This window comes from Dermacentor albipictus, chromosome 2, assembly GCF_038994185.2.
Source record: "Dermacentor albipictus isolate Rhodes 1998 colony chromosome 2, USDA_Dalb.pri_finalv2, whole genome shotgun sequence".
In the NCBI taxonomy this organism is placed as follows: Eukaryota; Metazoa; Arthropoda; class Arachnida; order Ixodida; family Ixodidae; genus Dermacentor; species Dermacentor albipictus.
The window spans coordinates 105,591,254-105,607,427 of record NC_091822.1 but is presented as its reverse complement, the minus strand read 5'-3'; the positions used below and the strand labels follow the sequence as shown (position 1 = coordinate 105,607,427).

General features: G+C 46.7%; 1 protein-coding gene across 6 annotated transcripts in view; it reads left to right on the top strand.

Moving 5' to 3' along the window:
• The window catches only part of LOC135919512 (citron Rho-interacting kinase-like), a 134,292-nt gene that overhangs the window by 4,050 nt on the left and 114,068 nt on the right, over positions 1 to 16,174 (top strand). For all 6 annotated transcript variants that reach the window (XM_065453387.1, XM_065453390.1, XM_065453388.1 and 3 more), the window contains exons 2-5: positions 560 to 798; positions 5,293 to 5,468; positions 10,720 to 10,970; positions 12,281 to 12,374. In XM_065453387.1, the coding sequence (XP_065309459.1) occupies positions 573 to 798; positions 5,293 to 5,468; positions 10,720 to 10,970; positions 12,281 to 12,374 (747 nt within the window). In that variant the 5' untranslated portion in view covers positions 560 to 572. The remainder of the gene's footprint in view (positions 1 to 559; positions 799 to 5,292; positions 5,469 to 10,719; positions 10,971 to 12,280; positions 12,375 to 16,174) is intronic.

The following is a 16,174-nucleotide window of genomic DNA, read 5'->3' as shown; positions in this document are numbered from 1 at the left end:
GAGGAAAAAGCCAGCTTAGCAGCTCTAAATTGTCCATTGGTCATCGCATATGTTTCGAGTTTGCCCAGAAAAATGTGCACTTTAATTTATCCTGCGTGCTGTCAAAGCTTAAATTTGTTTTTTCTGACAATGCTTTTTCAATGAAAAATTATAATGCTCACCATGACAATTCACCCAGTAAATAAGTAGGTTTACAGGTTCCTTCTTTCTTATGTGTGGCTGCGTTTTGTTCATTTATTCTATTGCTATGCTGATTCCTTGCTTAGTGCTCTGTGCAGAAGCCTAAGCTAGTTGGGATGAAGTAATGAATGAACATGTCTGCCACGCAGGAAAAAATGGCAAAATGTATTTGCCATTAGTATTGAGCCTTCAGCAATGGCTGTGACTTGTAGCCACATGAATCTGTGTGCTGGTGAAGTGCAAAGAACTAGCAGAATGAGATTCCTAAGGAAGAAGTCAAGAAGACTTTACTGGCAGGTCACTGTCTGTGGTTCGTGCCTCTTTTTTTTTGGTTTTTGAGGTGGGCAACGTATTCGTTCACTGCCTGACCTGTGTGCAGTTTGACAGACAAGATGGCGCAAGCTGGCGGTGGCAATGGAAAGAGTCCTTCCCGGGAGCCGATTGCCCTGCGCTCGACCAAGTTGAACCACCTCGTCTTGGGCCGGGCCAGCTGCTCCCTGCCGAACCGCCACCTAGCCAGCCGGGACAGTCTGCTGGATGCTCTGTTTTCCCTCTACGATGAATGCAACCGTGAGGTTTTGCGACGGGACAAGAACATCTCCCTGTTCCTGGATAAATGTGAGCCTCCAATTTTCTTCCTATTTTAATTTTTTCTGTCCCACGGGGATACCTTTCTGCAATTCGTTAAGGTTATAACAATGCATACTACTCACAAAAGCTGCATGCTTTTTATTTATTTATTTATTTATTTCATAATACAGCAAGCCCAAGCAGGAGTGGATGAATATAGACAGAACCGAGGTACATGTACCACAAGATGCGCAATATTGTCAGAGTACGTTCCTTCACCAGAACTACATAATAATGATGACAAAACAGGGTATTAGACTGACCACAATGTGTAAAATAAGAATAATGCCAGGAATACATACTTGTATTGATAAAATGTATATATATACAGTGAAACCCCAGTTTTGCAACGACCCGGGTTTTACGACGGATTAGCGCAGTCCCGGTGAAGTCCCCATAGAAGCAATGCATTAAAAACCCCGGTTATCCGATGCAATTTTATGCCTGACCCCCGTTATACGACGACCGTCGCGAAGCGCGGGACGGAACGGTGGACGAAAGAAAAGTGCCGTGGGTCTCTTCCCTTGCTCCGTTTGTCCGCATGTGGAGTGCTTGACACCGCTTGACTGGTTCGCTCCGACGCAGCTTTCTTCCCTGCCTCGTCTCATCGTTCGTTTCTCTCTCCCCCACCAGCAGCCGCCCGCGATGCTCGCTGCTGAAATAGCGCCTTTTCTTCTCCACAATCACTTTCTCCCTCTCTTCTCGGTGGTATCGCCTCTCGTCGCGTTGGGGAAGCGTTTCTCTCCCTCCACCAGCAGCCGCCCACGACGTCCGCTGTACTGAAATAGCGCCTTTTCTTCTCCAGAATCACTTTCTCCCTCTCTTCTTGGTGACGTCGCGTTGGGGAAGCATTTCTCTCCTTCCAGTTTCTCAGCAGTAGATCGAAGGTAGCGCGAAGAGGCCTAGGTTTATCGCACATGTTCTTCTTCGTAATCCTAGCGACCAGCGTTCAGCGGAGGTGTTGAGTTGTGTGGAGCAACGTGACGCACAATGTCCCGAAAGTGGACAGTTCTGTTGCTTGCTGAATATTATCGAGGAAGCAGAAAAGCAGCATGGAGCCACGAAAGCCAGCATTGCCCAAGACGTTAAGATACCCGAATCTTCGCTTAAGGTGATCCTGGCAAACAAAGCAGTGATATTGCAGAATGCCAACAAGTTCGGGCTCAAGCGGAAAGCGGCAAAAGAAGGACAGCATGAGAAGTTAGAAAAAGTTCTCGTCAAGTGGCTGCATCAAGCACATAGCTCTGTGATCGACGTTGACGGCGCCATTTGTGGCGTTCTCCTCCCGTCTCAACCATGCTCTTGGGACAAAGGAACGACAACACAGTAGTGCAAACAATCACAAGGGCATTTATTGCACCTTTCATAGATCAATGCCTGCTAGCCGAGTTGCTATCCACAAAACATGCCGATGGGCGCGCGACAAATCTAGAAGTCCAACTCACCGCGACCGGAAAACGAGCGAATATGTTCGCCCCATGCTGGATCCCAACGCCTGGTCGTTCGCGTGTTCGGTCACGCCAACGGTGGCGCGTTCCAAGGCAGCCACGCGAGGCGGTCTCGCAGAAGCATGGGTCGGCGCGCACGCGGGACGTCCACGCCGTTCCCCGACCCGCCGGGAAAGAGGAAGCGCCTTGTCTCCTGGCGCCCAAGTAACCCCGCCTGTCGGCGGCGTTAGCAGCGCAACACTCGCGTCCTCTCCCTCACTGCGCTTCAACCACATCGACCGCCGCGGGCGTCACGCAGGCCATGCGGCGAAGCGGGATTGCAGGAGATGAGGGAAAACAAGATATCAGGGGACGCGCGAGAGTCGCGCATCCCCACACATTCTAAAAGAAAAGGTGGACCTTGTGGCATCGCGTCTGGGCATCGATGACTTTCAGGCATGGAACGGGTGGCTGATCGCCTTAAAAAATGAAACAGGATTGTGTACAGCCGCTCCTGTGGAGAAAGCACTTCCGTGGACGTTTCGACGGTGAACGAGTGGATGGAGTCGCTGCCGGAGATGATTGCTGCATACAAGCCCTGCAACGTTTTCAACGCCGATGAGAGTGGTATTTTTTACCAGATGCAGCCTGAGCAAACCTTTGCGTTTAAGGGTGACAGCTGTTATGGTGGCAAGCGTAGTAAAGAGCGTGTGACGGCACTATTCTGTGCTAACGAGGACGGTTCCAAGAGGCTGCCCGTGCTCATTGTTGGAAAGTTTTCACAGCCACGGTGCTTTAAAAACTTGAAGACGCTACCCTGCAGCTACAACTTCAACAAAAAGGCGTGGATGACGTCTTCGCTCTTCAGCAATTTTTCGCAGCAGCTGTAGAACAAAATGGGGGCTTTTCGTGGACACCGCACTGTGCCACCCACCCGATATGTCCAGCTTGAGGAACGTAAAAGTTGTTTTTTTTTCTCGCCCAACTGCACAAGCCGGCTGCAGCTGCTGGATGCCGGCATCATTAAGTGTGTCAAGCAAGGGTACACAAAGCGGTTAGTGCAGCGTCGGCTGGTGGCTATTGGGCTCAGCGAGTCGGAAAAAAAAGATTACTGTGCTCGACGCCATGCATTTTATTGGCAGTTCATGGAACGTAGTGTCGCGAAGCACAATAGCTAACTCGTTCAGGTACTGTGGCTTTAAGTGAGAGAGTGAGAGACTGCCTCCTCTGCTGGGAACGCAACAACCTCGAGGCCGATGCAGGCCTCGCTGACGATGATTTCGATCGTTTAAACCTTACCATGACCTTCGCTGAGTACGTGGAGGCCGACGACAAAGTTGCGATCTGTGGCGAGGTGTCGCTGGATGACGACATTGAGGGGGCTTTGCCTAGTGCCGACACCGCTGCGACATCGGACGAGGACAATGATGACGCCACAGATGTCGTGCATCTGCCTACCACGTTTGTCAAGGGGCTCTGGCACATAGACGGCATCCGGTACTTCAGCTGTTCACACGATGCCACAGAGGACCTCCTTTTGGACGATGCCCAACTCGAGCGAAAGGTCTTGGTTCACGGATCAGGTCCAAAAGAAACTTACCGACTTTTTTTAAAGTTCGCGCCGGCTGGTGGGAATCGCGGCAATGGGCAGTGGAGTGCTGTAAAGGTTCGTTTGAATAAAGCATGATTGGTACCTGTACTGCAGCATTAATTCTTATCGCATTTACTTTTTGCTTTTTTGCTAACGACAGCAAGATTTGATGACCTGCATATCTCCTGGCTTCGCCACAGAGCCTGCTGGGAACCTTGTTGCAAGAATGTTAGCTGCAGTGACATAAAAGTGCGCACCAATAAATGAATGACTTATTTCACTCACTCTTTCTTGAATTCATTGTAAATAAATGTTTCTTTTTGTTGAATGTGCTTACACTACTCTATTGTGAGTTGTATGGCACACAACCTTTACAATGAAGTAACCTTATAATGAATTTTGGAAGTCCTGAACACTTCGTTAAAAGGATGCGCAACTTTATAGCCTACTTTTTCAGACATGCAAGCGTTGTAGTTTATTTACGATATGTTTTGTTTCATATATTGCATTAGATACTTGCTTTTCATCTTCCCACTGCACTTTCACCCGCACATTGAATACTTACGTAATTTGTAATGACTGCACTGGTAACTCACTCACTAAGAGTTGTGAGAAAAACATTGCCGTAAACTTGGACACAGGGTAACCTGTCGATTCTTGAAAGGTGACAAGCACCATCTTTGTTGAGCAGCGAGTGAAGCATTGTTCAACTGTATGTAATCATTAGTTATGCGAGGTGGTTGGGTGACTATGTTACCCCTGATAGTGTGTGAGAAATTTTTAAATTCTCCCTGCATAGGATAAGTTAAGTGATCAGTGTGCTGTGATGTTATTTTGCCAACTTGCACAACAGAGGGATTACTTTAGTGCGGAAGGTGGCCTGGCCACGTTGACCTAACGAGCCAATGTCAAGCCATTACTTGCAAACAAACCATTCTTGCTGGGTGCTTGCACGATAGACAGATCCGATGAATTTCTTCTTTCACCACACAGCATGTCATGGAATGTTTCATACCAATACGAGACTCTGCACACGCACAAATATTTATGTCAGACGTTGGCCGTTTTCCTTGGCTGCTACAACACCAAACACACTCAGCAGATCAGCCAAATTTAGTAGCAGGTACCACTTGCTGGACTTGCAGTGAAGACCAACTAGTGCATGTGAAGCTGTCACCTGGCAAGGTGCTTCCAGTCTGCTCTAGCACAAGAAACGCCTCGGGGCAACTAGCTGCACTTTGGTTCTGTTGACAAACTGGTCTCCTTGGCATCTTTCTTGGCCACACTTGGAACACTTGGTTTCTTGCAGTTGTGCTTCACCAAGTCTCACTTGTGAATACTGAAATTTCCCAGAAAGCTATTCTGTCATTGTTAGAAAGGAAATCTGTCAGATTTCTGTGGGAATTTTTCTGTGGGCATTTAGCCTGCCTCCCCCCCCCCCCCCCCTTTCTTTTTGCTTTCCAGACCGTGCCATAGTGCAGGACTTGCGGCAGCTGCGAGTGAGCATAGCGGACTTTGAGGTGAAGACTGTCATCGGTCGCGGCCACTTTGGCGATATCCGCATGGTCAAGGAGAAGGCTACCGGTGACATCTACGCCATGAAGATTTTGCGCAAGGATGACACCCTCTGTCAGCGGGAGGTCAGTGTGCAACATGCTCAGGCTGGCTGAAATGTCTTAAAGTGTGCTACACTGTGGCAGGGACTACCTAATTAATGTCTGATAAAGAATTGTGCCTGTGTGTAAGTTCAAGTTGGTGGTACTGTTGTTTTTCAATGTCGTGTTTCTTCTGAAAGATTTTCTACATGATGTATTTTGTAGTTCAGTGCAGCAGCATGGATTACGTTGCCTCTTAAAAGGCCCCTCAACAGGCTGCATAACGAATTTCAGTTATACGCTAGAAATTATGTGCCCTCTGAAGAAGGTTCTACCGTAACAGTTTTTCAAATTGGTTAATTAATAGCCGAGATAAAAATATTTGAGTGCTGCGAACCCATGATTTCAGGAGGCGGGCTTCACCACCAACATAACATTCCTCTCCCCTTGTCCTCGTCTAGCCTCCGTAACTGAAATCCCTTTCCTGTATTCACCCATACCAGAGCTGGAAGATCGTGGGACGTATACGTCATTTGCCCTGCCTTCTTTTTTTTTTTCTCTCTCGTTTTTTAGCTGCGCAGCGCACTTCCGCTTATAATCTCTCGCATGAGCTGTTACGTTTGTCTCGTTTAGCGCAGCATTTGATTTTGTGCGCTGTCCATGAGAACACATGACTAGTGGTATAAGTCAGTGCTACATGAACACTGAGGCAGACGCAAACAGATAACAGAGCATGATCGGGCACTGGTATTTTATAAAAATTGACATAGTTTCGCTCTCTGTGCGCGCGACTGCACAACATAGGAGCAAGCAGACGAAACAGAAGTACATCTCTCTTGCTACTGTATGAAGTAAAACAAGAACAGGCAGACACTTAGTTTGTAGGTTTTATTATTTCTGTAAGCTTTAATTTGTCTATTGAAGCAACAAATCCAACAGATAACTGCTGTTGCCTTGAATAATTCTCAGTCACGTGCTGCTATGAGTGACATCACAGCACTGCCATGCACGTAGGCGCACATGTGTGATATACGTCGACTCTCCGGCTGAGCACGCAGCGCCCGTGAAGAGAAGGGCAAATGGCGCTTGGTTTGAAATTTAAGCTCTTTTCGCGGTGCACAGGGATGTAATACTTGCCAGACACAATTGTTAACGCACATTGTATGCACTGCACTTGTCAACTCAGAATGGCCAGACCTGATCAGGGTCCCTTTGAAAGGAACCTTTACTCCAGAAGCTTTTATCTAGATATGTGGGAACACAGAAATAATTTTTCCGTATAGGGCCACAGTTGTTTCGTTTGTTTGTCAGTCCTGTTTAAGAGTGCTTCATAGTCCCAGTAAATGTTTAAATATGTACCACTTTATCTATATTCACCAAACTTCATGCCGTAATTGGATGTCTGTACCACGTCACTCGATTTTGTTTTGCTTGTCCTCTCAGCAACATGTTCTGCAGCACTTTCTACTGCCCTGAGTTTTCCATTAATTACCTTGCTCACCATAAAAAAGTCCCTTAACTCCTGGAAATTACTGTGTGTTGCAGTTTGTAAATAAAAAAAATTTCACGCAGGAACTCCTCTAGGAGTTGTCTTCGTATGCATAAGCATTGTGCCACCTGCTTATCTCCACACAGCTCGGTGTCATTATCAGTGTTATGAAACTTCATCCAACCAGCATAAACTCTTGTCAACCTTTAGCGGTCGTTATCGACCTTATTGCACTAGATCTGACCCTTACGAACCCTTATTGGTTATAAACCTCATAGGACTCGATCTGAGCCTTATCAACTGTATTGGACTTATCCAACCCTTATCAGTACTTACTAACCTCATTAGGATTGCTCCGATCATTATAAGCCCTTATTGCAATTTAGCACCTTATCCATCCGCGTCGAATCATTACCAACCGTGATAGACCCATAAGACCCCTCATCACTTATCAACTTTGACTGCTTATCTGTCTGTGTCGTGCGATGTGAAGCACATAAGCCGTCAGAGATCGGTGACATTTCGGTTGCTGAAGGAACGACCCAACAAAAGGCACATTTCACTACCTCCGAAACGCATTGGGAATGTGGTGCAACTGGCATTAAATTTTTGCAAAGTTGGAAATTTCCTGATGTCTACAATGCTCTTAGTCAAGTACATGTAGTCCTAGAGATGGCTTTTGTTCCACTATCACTAACTCTTTCAACAAAGCCTTCATAGAAACTGTTCTCCTTTGACATTTGTTTTGTACTCCCAGTACAACACATTCACATGGTTCAGATATTCACCTTCTGCAAGCAATGGTGTTCAGCCCAGTGGGTAAGACTCTCAGCTTCTGAGCATGGGGTTGTAGGTTCGAAACTCGCCATCGCCTATGTTTTTCCTTTCGAATTTATTTTGTTTTATACAATAATTTCTTTATAGTGACTTGTCTTACGTGACGGACAGAGTCCGTCACGTAAGTTTCCTTATTGGGCAGGCATGGAAATGCGTACGTATATAAAACCCCACCACCTGTGGTTTTAGAGATTCGAGTGCATTTTTGCTGCACCTTTTCGCATTTTCCTCAGTGTCACAGTGTCTCACCTCTTGACAAGACAAGACACAGTGTACAGCCAGTGAACGAAGCGTGTTGCCTTTTACGGTAGGAAACACCCAAAGTGCGCAACTTACACCTTCCAAAAAGCACTGGAAGCGTCAACTGGTTAGCAGTCAAGATAAACAAGAGAAGAGATGTTTAATGTATCGATGGAAAAAAAAAGCAGGAAAGAGATTGATATGACCAGATCCATTACATTCATACCTAGTGCTACTAGGTAAATAGAGAAGTTTTGAGTGAGAAGAGGTTTATTAGCGGCTCCTTATGCCAAGGGCACAGCGACTGGGGGCGGCGAGGCAGCCCGAAGCACCGTCCAAAAAGATGCCAGCTACCAATAGCACGAGCAGAGCCGAGCCGCGCGTTGGCAATGCAGCTGTACAGCGAGATGTGTCTTCTTCACATGAGGAAGAGAAAAAAAAGCTTAAAGAGATGTAGACAAATATGATACAACGAAAATCATGTATAGCATGCCTGAGAAATGCAAGCAGGCTAGGTGACTATTTCTAATTGCCCCGCTCCAAAAGGGACACCAATAAATCATCATCATCATCAACTCCAGCCCATCAACTTCATAAACATGCGCACAAAGGCAAGATTAATGGTCGTCACAATGGCGAGGAGCCAGCCGTCCAACTCCCTGCTGTGCTGGCCACCCGACTGCATCACTGTTGCCGCTGGTAATAAACATCAGCTAGTTTGTTTTTCACCAAAAACAGTGATCATTAGAATAAACCGATGTCCCAAATTCATCTTTTGAGACAAGTGATGACCACTGTCAAACCTGTAGCACAAATGGTACAAAAGTTGTGGTACAAGGCAAGTTTAACTCTGAGCCAGCGTCCGGCCTCGGCTGCATTGCTTGCGAGGTGTCATGATTGCATCATGCGCGTTGCAGTCTGGACATTACGAGTTGCAGTCTATCTTTCTTTCTTGTTCCAAATTGATAGGATGAAAAATAGTGTTCTCAAAAGGATGCATTTTCCAATCGTTGGTGGTTGTTTCTGAAGTGCCACATGCTATGGCTTTGCTTAACAGGTTAAGCCTAGTGGCACTTTTGGCACTTTGATAGCATTGATCATCTTGAGTGGTTGATCCCTATGAGGTTGTAAAAAATACTGCTCCAGTGGAAATGAAATTAAAGCCAGACTGCTGCCATCTTAGGAGGGGAGGGGCACGATAAAGCATTAGCTTATAGTGAAGGAAAAGAAGCATTTTCGTCTCACTCCGCACTAGTTAAGCATGGCCTATTCCCTCATACAGATACTGGTCTACGTGTACCTTTGTGTTACTAATTTTAGGATCAAGCCTTAAAGTCCTGGCAAATTTTGTTGCAGGTAACATCACATATACTCAGCTGAAGATAATACTTGTGTTGGGAACAGCCAGCTTTTATTTTCTAATTAGCCTAGCATTTAGCGTAAGAGTGCTAAATCTTTGGAACCACCCTACAAGGCTCTATTTCATAGGTGAAGTATGAGCAAGTGCTGACTTCATGACATCAGGTCGTGCGCAACGCCGCTGTGATTGCGAAATGCCGTCTGGAACAACCTCATAGTCCAGTGTGCCAGTACGTCGGATGATCTTGTAGGGTCTAAAATAGCGACGTAACAGTTTCTCACTAAGTCCTCGTCGGCGTATCAGAGTCCAGATCCAAACACGGTTGCCGGGCTGGTATTCCGTGTGGTGTCGTCGAAGATTTTAGTGCCGGCTGTCCTCTGCTGATTCTTGATGTGCATGCGGGCGAGCTGTTGGGATTCTTTGGTGCACTGGAGATAGGCAGCGACATTGACATTCTCTTCGTTTGTGACACGTGGCAGCATGGCGTCGAGAGTCATCGTTAGCGCTGAGCGATAGCATTTAACATTCATTAGCTGGTGAGCAGCTGTCACCGGAGTAAGATAAACAAGCACATGTGTCGGTATGATACGTTTTCCAGCTGCTAGATCCCATGCAAACAAGAAAATGCGCGAGGCATGCGCAATCGAAAACAGTATATAGCCGCCCGCTGTGGCAGCATCACCGCAATACTCGCCTGCCCATATCACATGAAAACACTGGTGCACACTCAGTTTCTTATTCCGGTACGAGCAAATCTTCTCCGGGGTCATCGCACGCCGCATTCACAGCTATTGCCGGCCAACCCTATTGCAATAAGCACCTTCATTTATCTGTTGTACAGTGCATGAAGCGTAGTGCCATTGGTAGCATACTGCACGCAATTAGTAGGCGATGATCCAAACCCACCACCGTTTCCTGCTGCCCGCTGTGCAATGTATCACGTTTTGCTTCGGCGACATCCGGTGTCACCCACCAGTTCAGTTTTGTTTTGGTTTCCTGCCGCCGTCTTAAAACAATATGCAATAGGAAAACAACAAAATGTGTCTTGGGCCGCCAAAGCCCCACCAGCTCGGCGCACGTCGGTGTCCCATGCCTCGTGTGCAACGATTCACGCAAGCTTTTGCATTACGTAGAGTCTGTCAAATTTTTTGTTACTTCAAATAGTATGTTTTCTTGGTTAATACATTTTTTCTCAAATTCTTTTTCCAAAACGTATGAACGAGGTTTTACTGTATATCTGAAAGTATGTTGTACATGGATTCACTGTAACAGCATTGGACTGTATATGGAGGTCATTGCTTTGTTATAAGCCAAAGGTTAAGCATTTCTTTCGGATGTGGAACCCTTCAGTATGCTTTGTCATTTCACAGGTGGCGTTCTTTGAAGAGGAGCGGGACATTCTGGCGCGGGCGGCACAGACGGGTCCCTGGTTGACCAGGCTGCAGTATGCCTTCCAGGACGCTGGCCACCTCTACCTGGTCATGGAGTTACTACCTGGCGGTGACCTGTTCAATTTGATTGACCGCTCGGGGGGCCTGCTGCCCGAAGAGGAGGCTCGCTTCTACCTTGCCGAGCTCACGCTAGCCATCCATGCGCTGCACTCTCTGGGATATGCGCACAGGTGCTGCAATTTTGTGCCATCGATCACAGTCTCCGTGGGAAAGGCAGTCTCGCATATTTTGTTTCGGATAGCTGTGGCAGGAATACACTTACTATAGCAAAGGGAAGGCGGAAACCTCTCTAAGTGATAGGTAGTGCTGCCACCTCACATTAAGTTCTGAACCATTTTGATGTGAAGGGCGAGGGAGAGGGAAAGGCAGGATGGGAGAGGGCATCGCCAAGACCTGCCTCACCCTCTCTCTCGCTCTTGGATGCCTGTGTTATCAGCTCGTTCCTTGTCTGTACAAGCTCTCGCGTGCGTTCTAACTGCACATTGGTAAGGCCAAATCAAAATGCACCAAGCGCCTCCGACACACCCACTTGCCTGTGAAGAGTTCATAACTCAAAGGACTGCTCAGCGGCGTTCAATTGGACATTAATGCTTTCGCATTCACAACCCATAAGAAGTGCTTAGGATTTTTTTCTTGTTAGGATGGAATCGGCTGTCGGTAAAATGTGAGTGGAGTGGTCAAAAAGAATTTTAGGTATGCGGATCATTTTCTTGTTTTTGTGGAGAATGAAGGCAATGGAAAAATTGCTGGCACTTTCAATGCATTTAAAGAACTTTGCTTGGGTTTACATTTCACACTTAGCGTTCAGCATTCGTGCTGCCTGTAATCACCTTATGCAAACATTTTACTTAAAGCTGGACGGTACGTATCAAAAGAAAGAACTTCAGTGTTATGTCTATAGTGTTGACCACATTGAACTGGTTTCTCACGTATCCTCAGCGTGTTGTCATCATGTGCGAGTGTAACCGTCTACACAAGCATATTTGCAGCCGTGGCAGTGTACGTCCTATCACCCAGTGCACAGTGCACCTTTGAGATTGCGAACAGGCTTTTAGAGCAGAAGGCTGAGGTTAAAAAGTTGCACTTTTTCCAGCAACATTCAGGGAACTTGGCAGAAAGCTTCTGTGTTGCATCTACTTTTGGTTATACATACTTATATTCAGACTCGGTGGCGCACCCGACTACGCTAATTAGATGGGCTCATAGTGATAGGATGTGCCCTAACTTTGAGCACTTAACCTTATCATACAGCAGCAGTTAGGCAATGGTGTGTCTGTGGTAGGCCTGTGTGTCATATTGTTGCCGATTCTCACCTATGCAGCACTGCTGGTAGAACTCTAGTCAACTTGCAGTGGTTGCAGTGATTGTGAACTTGTACCAAACACAGCTGTTCCAGCTGTGTCGGCTCTGTCTAGACAGAATGAAAATCTTTGCTTTTGCAACAGAAACAGTGACAGCAGTTTTCTTGCACTTCCTGCAGGGACATAAAGCCCGACAATGTGCTCATTGACCGCACAGGCCACATCAAGCTGGCTGATTTTGGATCAGCTGCCAAGCTGTCCGACAAGAAAAGCGTAAGTGTTTCTTTGAAGTGCTCATAAACTAGTTTACCACCTTATATCAGCGGTATTATGTGGAAAATAAAACCCAACACTTTCCGACTCGCTTTCATTCGACCTTTTTTGTGGCTGCTCATGGCTGTTGCCAGAGTGATGCTTCTGCGCTGTGCACTATCCAAAATGGAACCATGAAACACCTTTTATAGACCCTTTTTGCGGAGCAGTTGGCTCCAGAGAAAGGAGATGGCACTTTCGATGGCGTGCCGCACTTTGCCTCCGTGAAAGCACACGAATACGAAGCCATACAATTTCTACCCTTCTGTGCGGTCAGCTGTAGCAAATGCAACTGGATGGTCGCTAACGCTCTGTGCTCCATTCATGCTGCAAAATGTGGAACGGCAAAGGGAGGTGTACGCAGTGGTTGGCTGCAAAAGTAGTGACTGACATATTAAGAAATGGAATGAATCTGTGCGGCTAAGTTCTTGGACTGCTGCTACTTAAGGACTGCTTGTGTTGCCGACCCTTTACGATGCATGGATTTCCCAGAGGATAAAAAAATTCACTCATCTGCCAGCGTTGTATCGCTAACCTTCAAAGTAACGACTTCAATCCCTGAACGTTGGCAAGAGTGAGTACTACTTGTTACACAATGACAAAGGGAGCAGTGACGCTTTCTGGCTTGCCAAGTTATCGTACCTTATCTATCTACCCCAACTCACATGCAAACTTACGCCCACTATATTGCCAATGTACCAAAAATATGTCAGCGGCCGCACACTTGAACCAATGCGCTGAAGCATAGGTGACGGTGACTACACCTACAGCACACGAATGTTTGAAGCTGAATGTTTCGTGACACTCCACAGTAAGCGAGTGACTAGCAATAACACGTATTTGCTACAAGCTATTACAAAGTACAGAATATCTACATTCCAAATATTTGTGTAACAAGAAAAGATCTGTCGCAAATAAGCACACCCGTGAACGGTTAGACATAAAATAAACAGTCGGATGGCGATCACACCGAGAAACTTTACTGAATCACAAACATGACAAGCCGCTGTAGTAAATGAAGAGCAAAGCACACTGATCCTGATTTAATTCATAAGAGGAAAGTTTGTACAGCTTGCAATACACTTCTAGCACCACTTTTCGTACAAGCACTGTATATTCTGCTCGCGTCGTTTGCACAATGCGTAATGAGCTCCGAAAGTGCCTATATATGCTCTGAAGCTGTGGCCAAAGCCTTGTGTCGTTCACCCAGTCACTGGCCACAATATCTGCTGAAACAAAGGTTTATCGAGCCGCACAGAGTGCTCGTGCACATTCATTGAAGATACGGAGGTAAGGGCTGAGCTGAGGCAAGCAGTGGAAGTATCAACACATGATCAAACATGGTTGCCTCCACAGGATCGCTGTGAAAAGGGTCTATAAAGTGGCAAACAGTGACTCACTGAACTGCTTTTACATGTAGCCAAAAACTTTGCCCAAGTGACTTCCAGTAAGGATGGAGTTCCTTATGCATGCGATTTGTTTGCCACCTCCCGTCCACGTCCCGCAATGTCAGCCTCCACCCACCCCCAAGTTGCTTCTAAATGCATGTATCCGAGTGTTCATGCCTGATGCTCAGAAAAAAAAAAAAAAAGAAAGGAAAAGGCAGAAACAAGATAAATTAATGACACGATAACGAGTATACGTCCCCTGAACGCTTTGTTAGTAGCGTGCAAGCGGCTTTATGGCACCGGTAGTTGGCATTCGATATCCAGTCGCGAACCGATAATTCGAACACCGGTAATTCAGACAGGCTCAATTGTTCAGACAACTTCGCAGCACCGCCACTTGCCCCATACATGCCACATATAAGGGTGACTGATACTTTGGATGCTCTAGAGCGCTTCGTTCTATATTTCGTACTCTATTGCACGACCGCGTGCCAAGCCAGCTACTGAGACCGGCAAGAATTGTGATATCTTATGTCGCAATTTGCTTCTGCGTGTGCGCATGCAGCGGTGCATTGACAACCTTATTTATCCACTTGTGGAATGAGTGCATTTTTCAGGGACAAGATTGTTTTGGACTCCCTTTTATTTGGACTTTTGGGCAGGGGTGTGCAAATACTCGTGTATCACAGAATCAAATCCATGTAAACAGTGCTTTATTTGTACTACAGTGAACATTACCTGTAGTGTTGCCTTTTGCTGTCATTGTTAGTTGGGCTAATGAGGCTTTGTCAAGCTGCTCAAATGCAGCTTTTATCGCATTACCCTTTGCCACTTCTGTAGATTAGGCTATTTACCGAGGCAGTGAAATTAAATCAACTCACTTCAGAGTCTGAATAATTCGGTTCGTGAATTGAATATCTGCTGTTTGATATATTCGATTTAGAGACCCGCATAGTGCCACATGTTGCGGGCACCGTGGAGCCCTTCGTGCTCGATGCCACGCAAGCGAGCGTTTCACTTCATTTTCGGCACAAAAGGAGTGCCGAGCGAGCTGCAGACATGTGGCATTGCGCTGTGGCCAGCTGACGCGGTAGCAGACTTGGTCACTGCTAGCGTTCCTTGTTAGTTGCATTCCTTGACGTTAGCCCGATGCGTGATCGCATGCAACAGTGCCGCATCGGCCAAGACTACCTCTCTCGGTACAAGGTTCGTCCGGTCTGGTTCGACAGGACCAATCGAAATGATAACGCGCTGCGGACAGAGCGAACAGCAACAAAAGCCGCGCATATTTTGTGAAGTTTGAATAAAATTGGGCCGATTAACTGCCGATAGGCGCAGAGGTCTAACCCCTGCGCGTGACAGGATCGATCACTCATGACCCACCTGTACGAACATATTAGCAGCAAGCACTCCGTGACAGCTTGCGGCCTGTCACCACATCGGTCTAAAGCGCTGCTTCATCAGGTGTGTGCAACTAAAGTGATGGTTTGCTGCCAAATCGATGCAGATTGGTTCGCAGCAGCCGTGTGATACTCGGAAAGCCGACAAACCGCCTCGCCAATGAAAGTGAGCGCACAGGAGGACAACAAAGTTGTTCGTGACCTCCATCCTTGCGACACACCGTTTGGCAGCCTTTCATTCTCAGTGCCATTCATAGATGTACATCGATCTCTTTTTGTAGCTTCAAGCAACACATCTTAAGGCTAGCTTTGGATTTACACGGTGGGTGTGAAAATGTCGTGACCCAGTTGCATGCGTTTGCATGGATGATGGATGAACAAAGGAGGAAAGAGGGGGGAGGGGGTGCAAACTTGCGTGGCCCTCCAGATTTTTAATCTGGAGGTCTCTACCGTCGGCACCGGCTACATGCGGAACGGTGATCGAGTCATGTGATACGTGGTCAATTAGACAAGGGAAAATCAGACATCCACCCGTTTGTAGCAATTGTTACAAAGGAAACCTATATGGGTTCCTCGAAAAAAAAGCCGAACCTGATTAAAAAAAAAACGGAGGGGACAACACCTGTTCTTTACCGTCGGCACCGGCTACATGCGGAACAGTGATCGAGTCATGTGATACGTGGTCAATTAGACAAGGGAAAATCAGACATCCACCCGTTTGTAGCAATTGTTACAAAGGAAACCTATATGGGTTCCTCGAAAGAAAAGCCTCACAGTTGAAAAAAAAATTCATCCTGGTCCGGGACTCGAACCAGGGACCACCGTCTTTCCGGGCAGCCGCTCTACCATCTGAGCTAACCAGGCGGTTAGCAGATGGCAGGGCAAAGTCGAATTTGTTGACAACACGAAGCAAAGGCAAGAGTTTAACATAATAGTTCTGCGGAAACCCGCAAGGTGGAGAGAAGTAATTAAT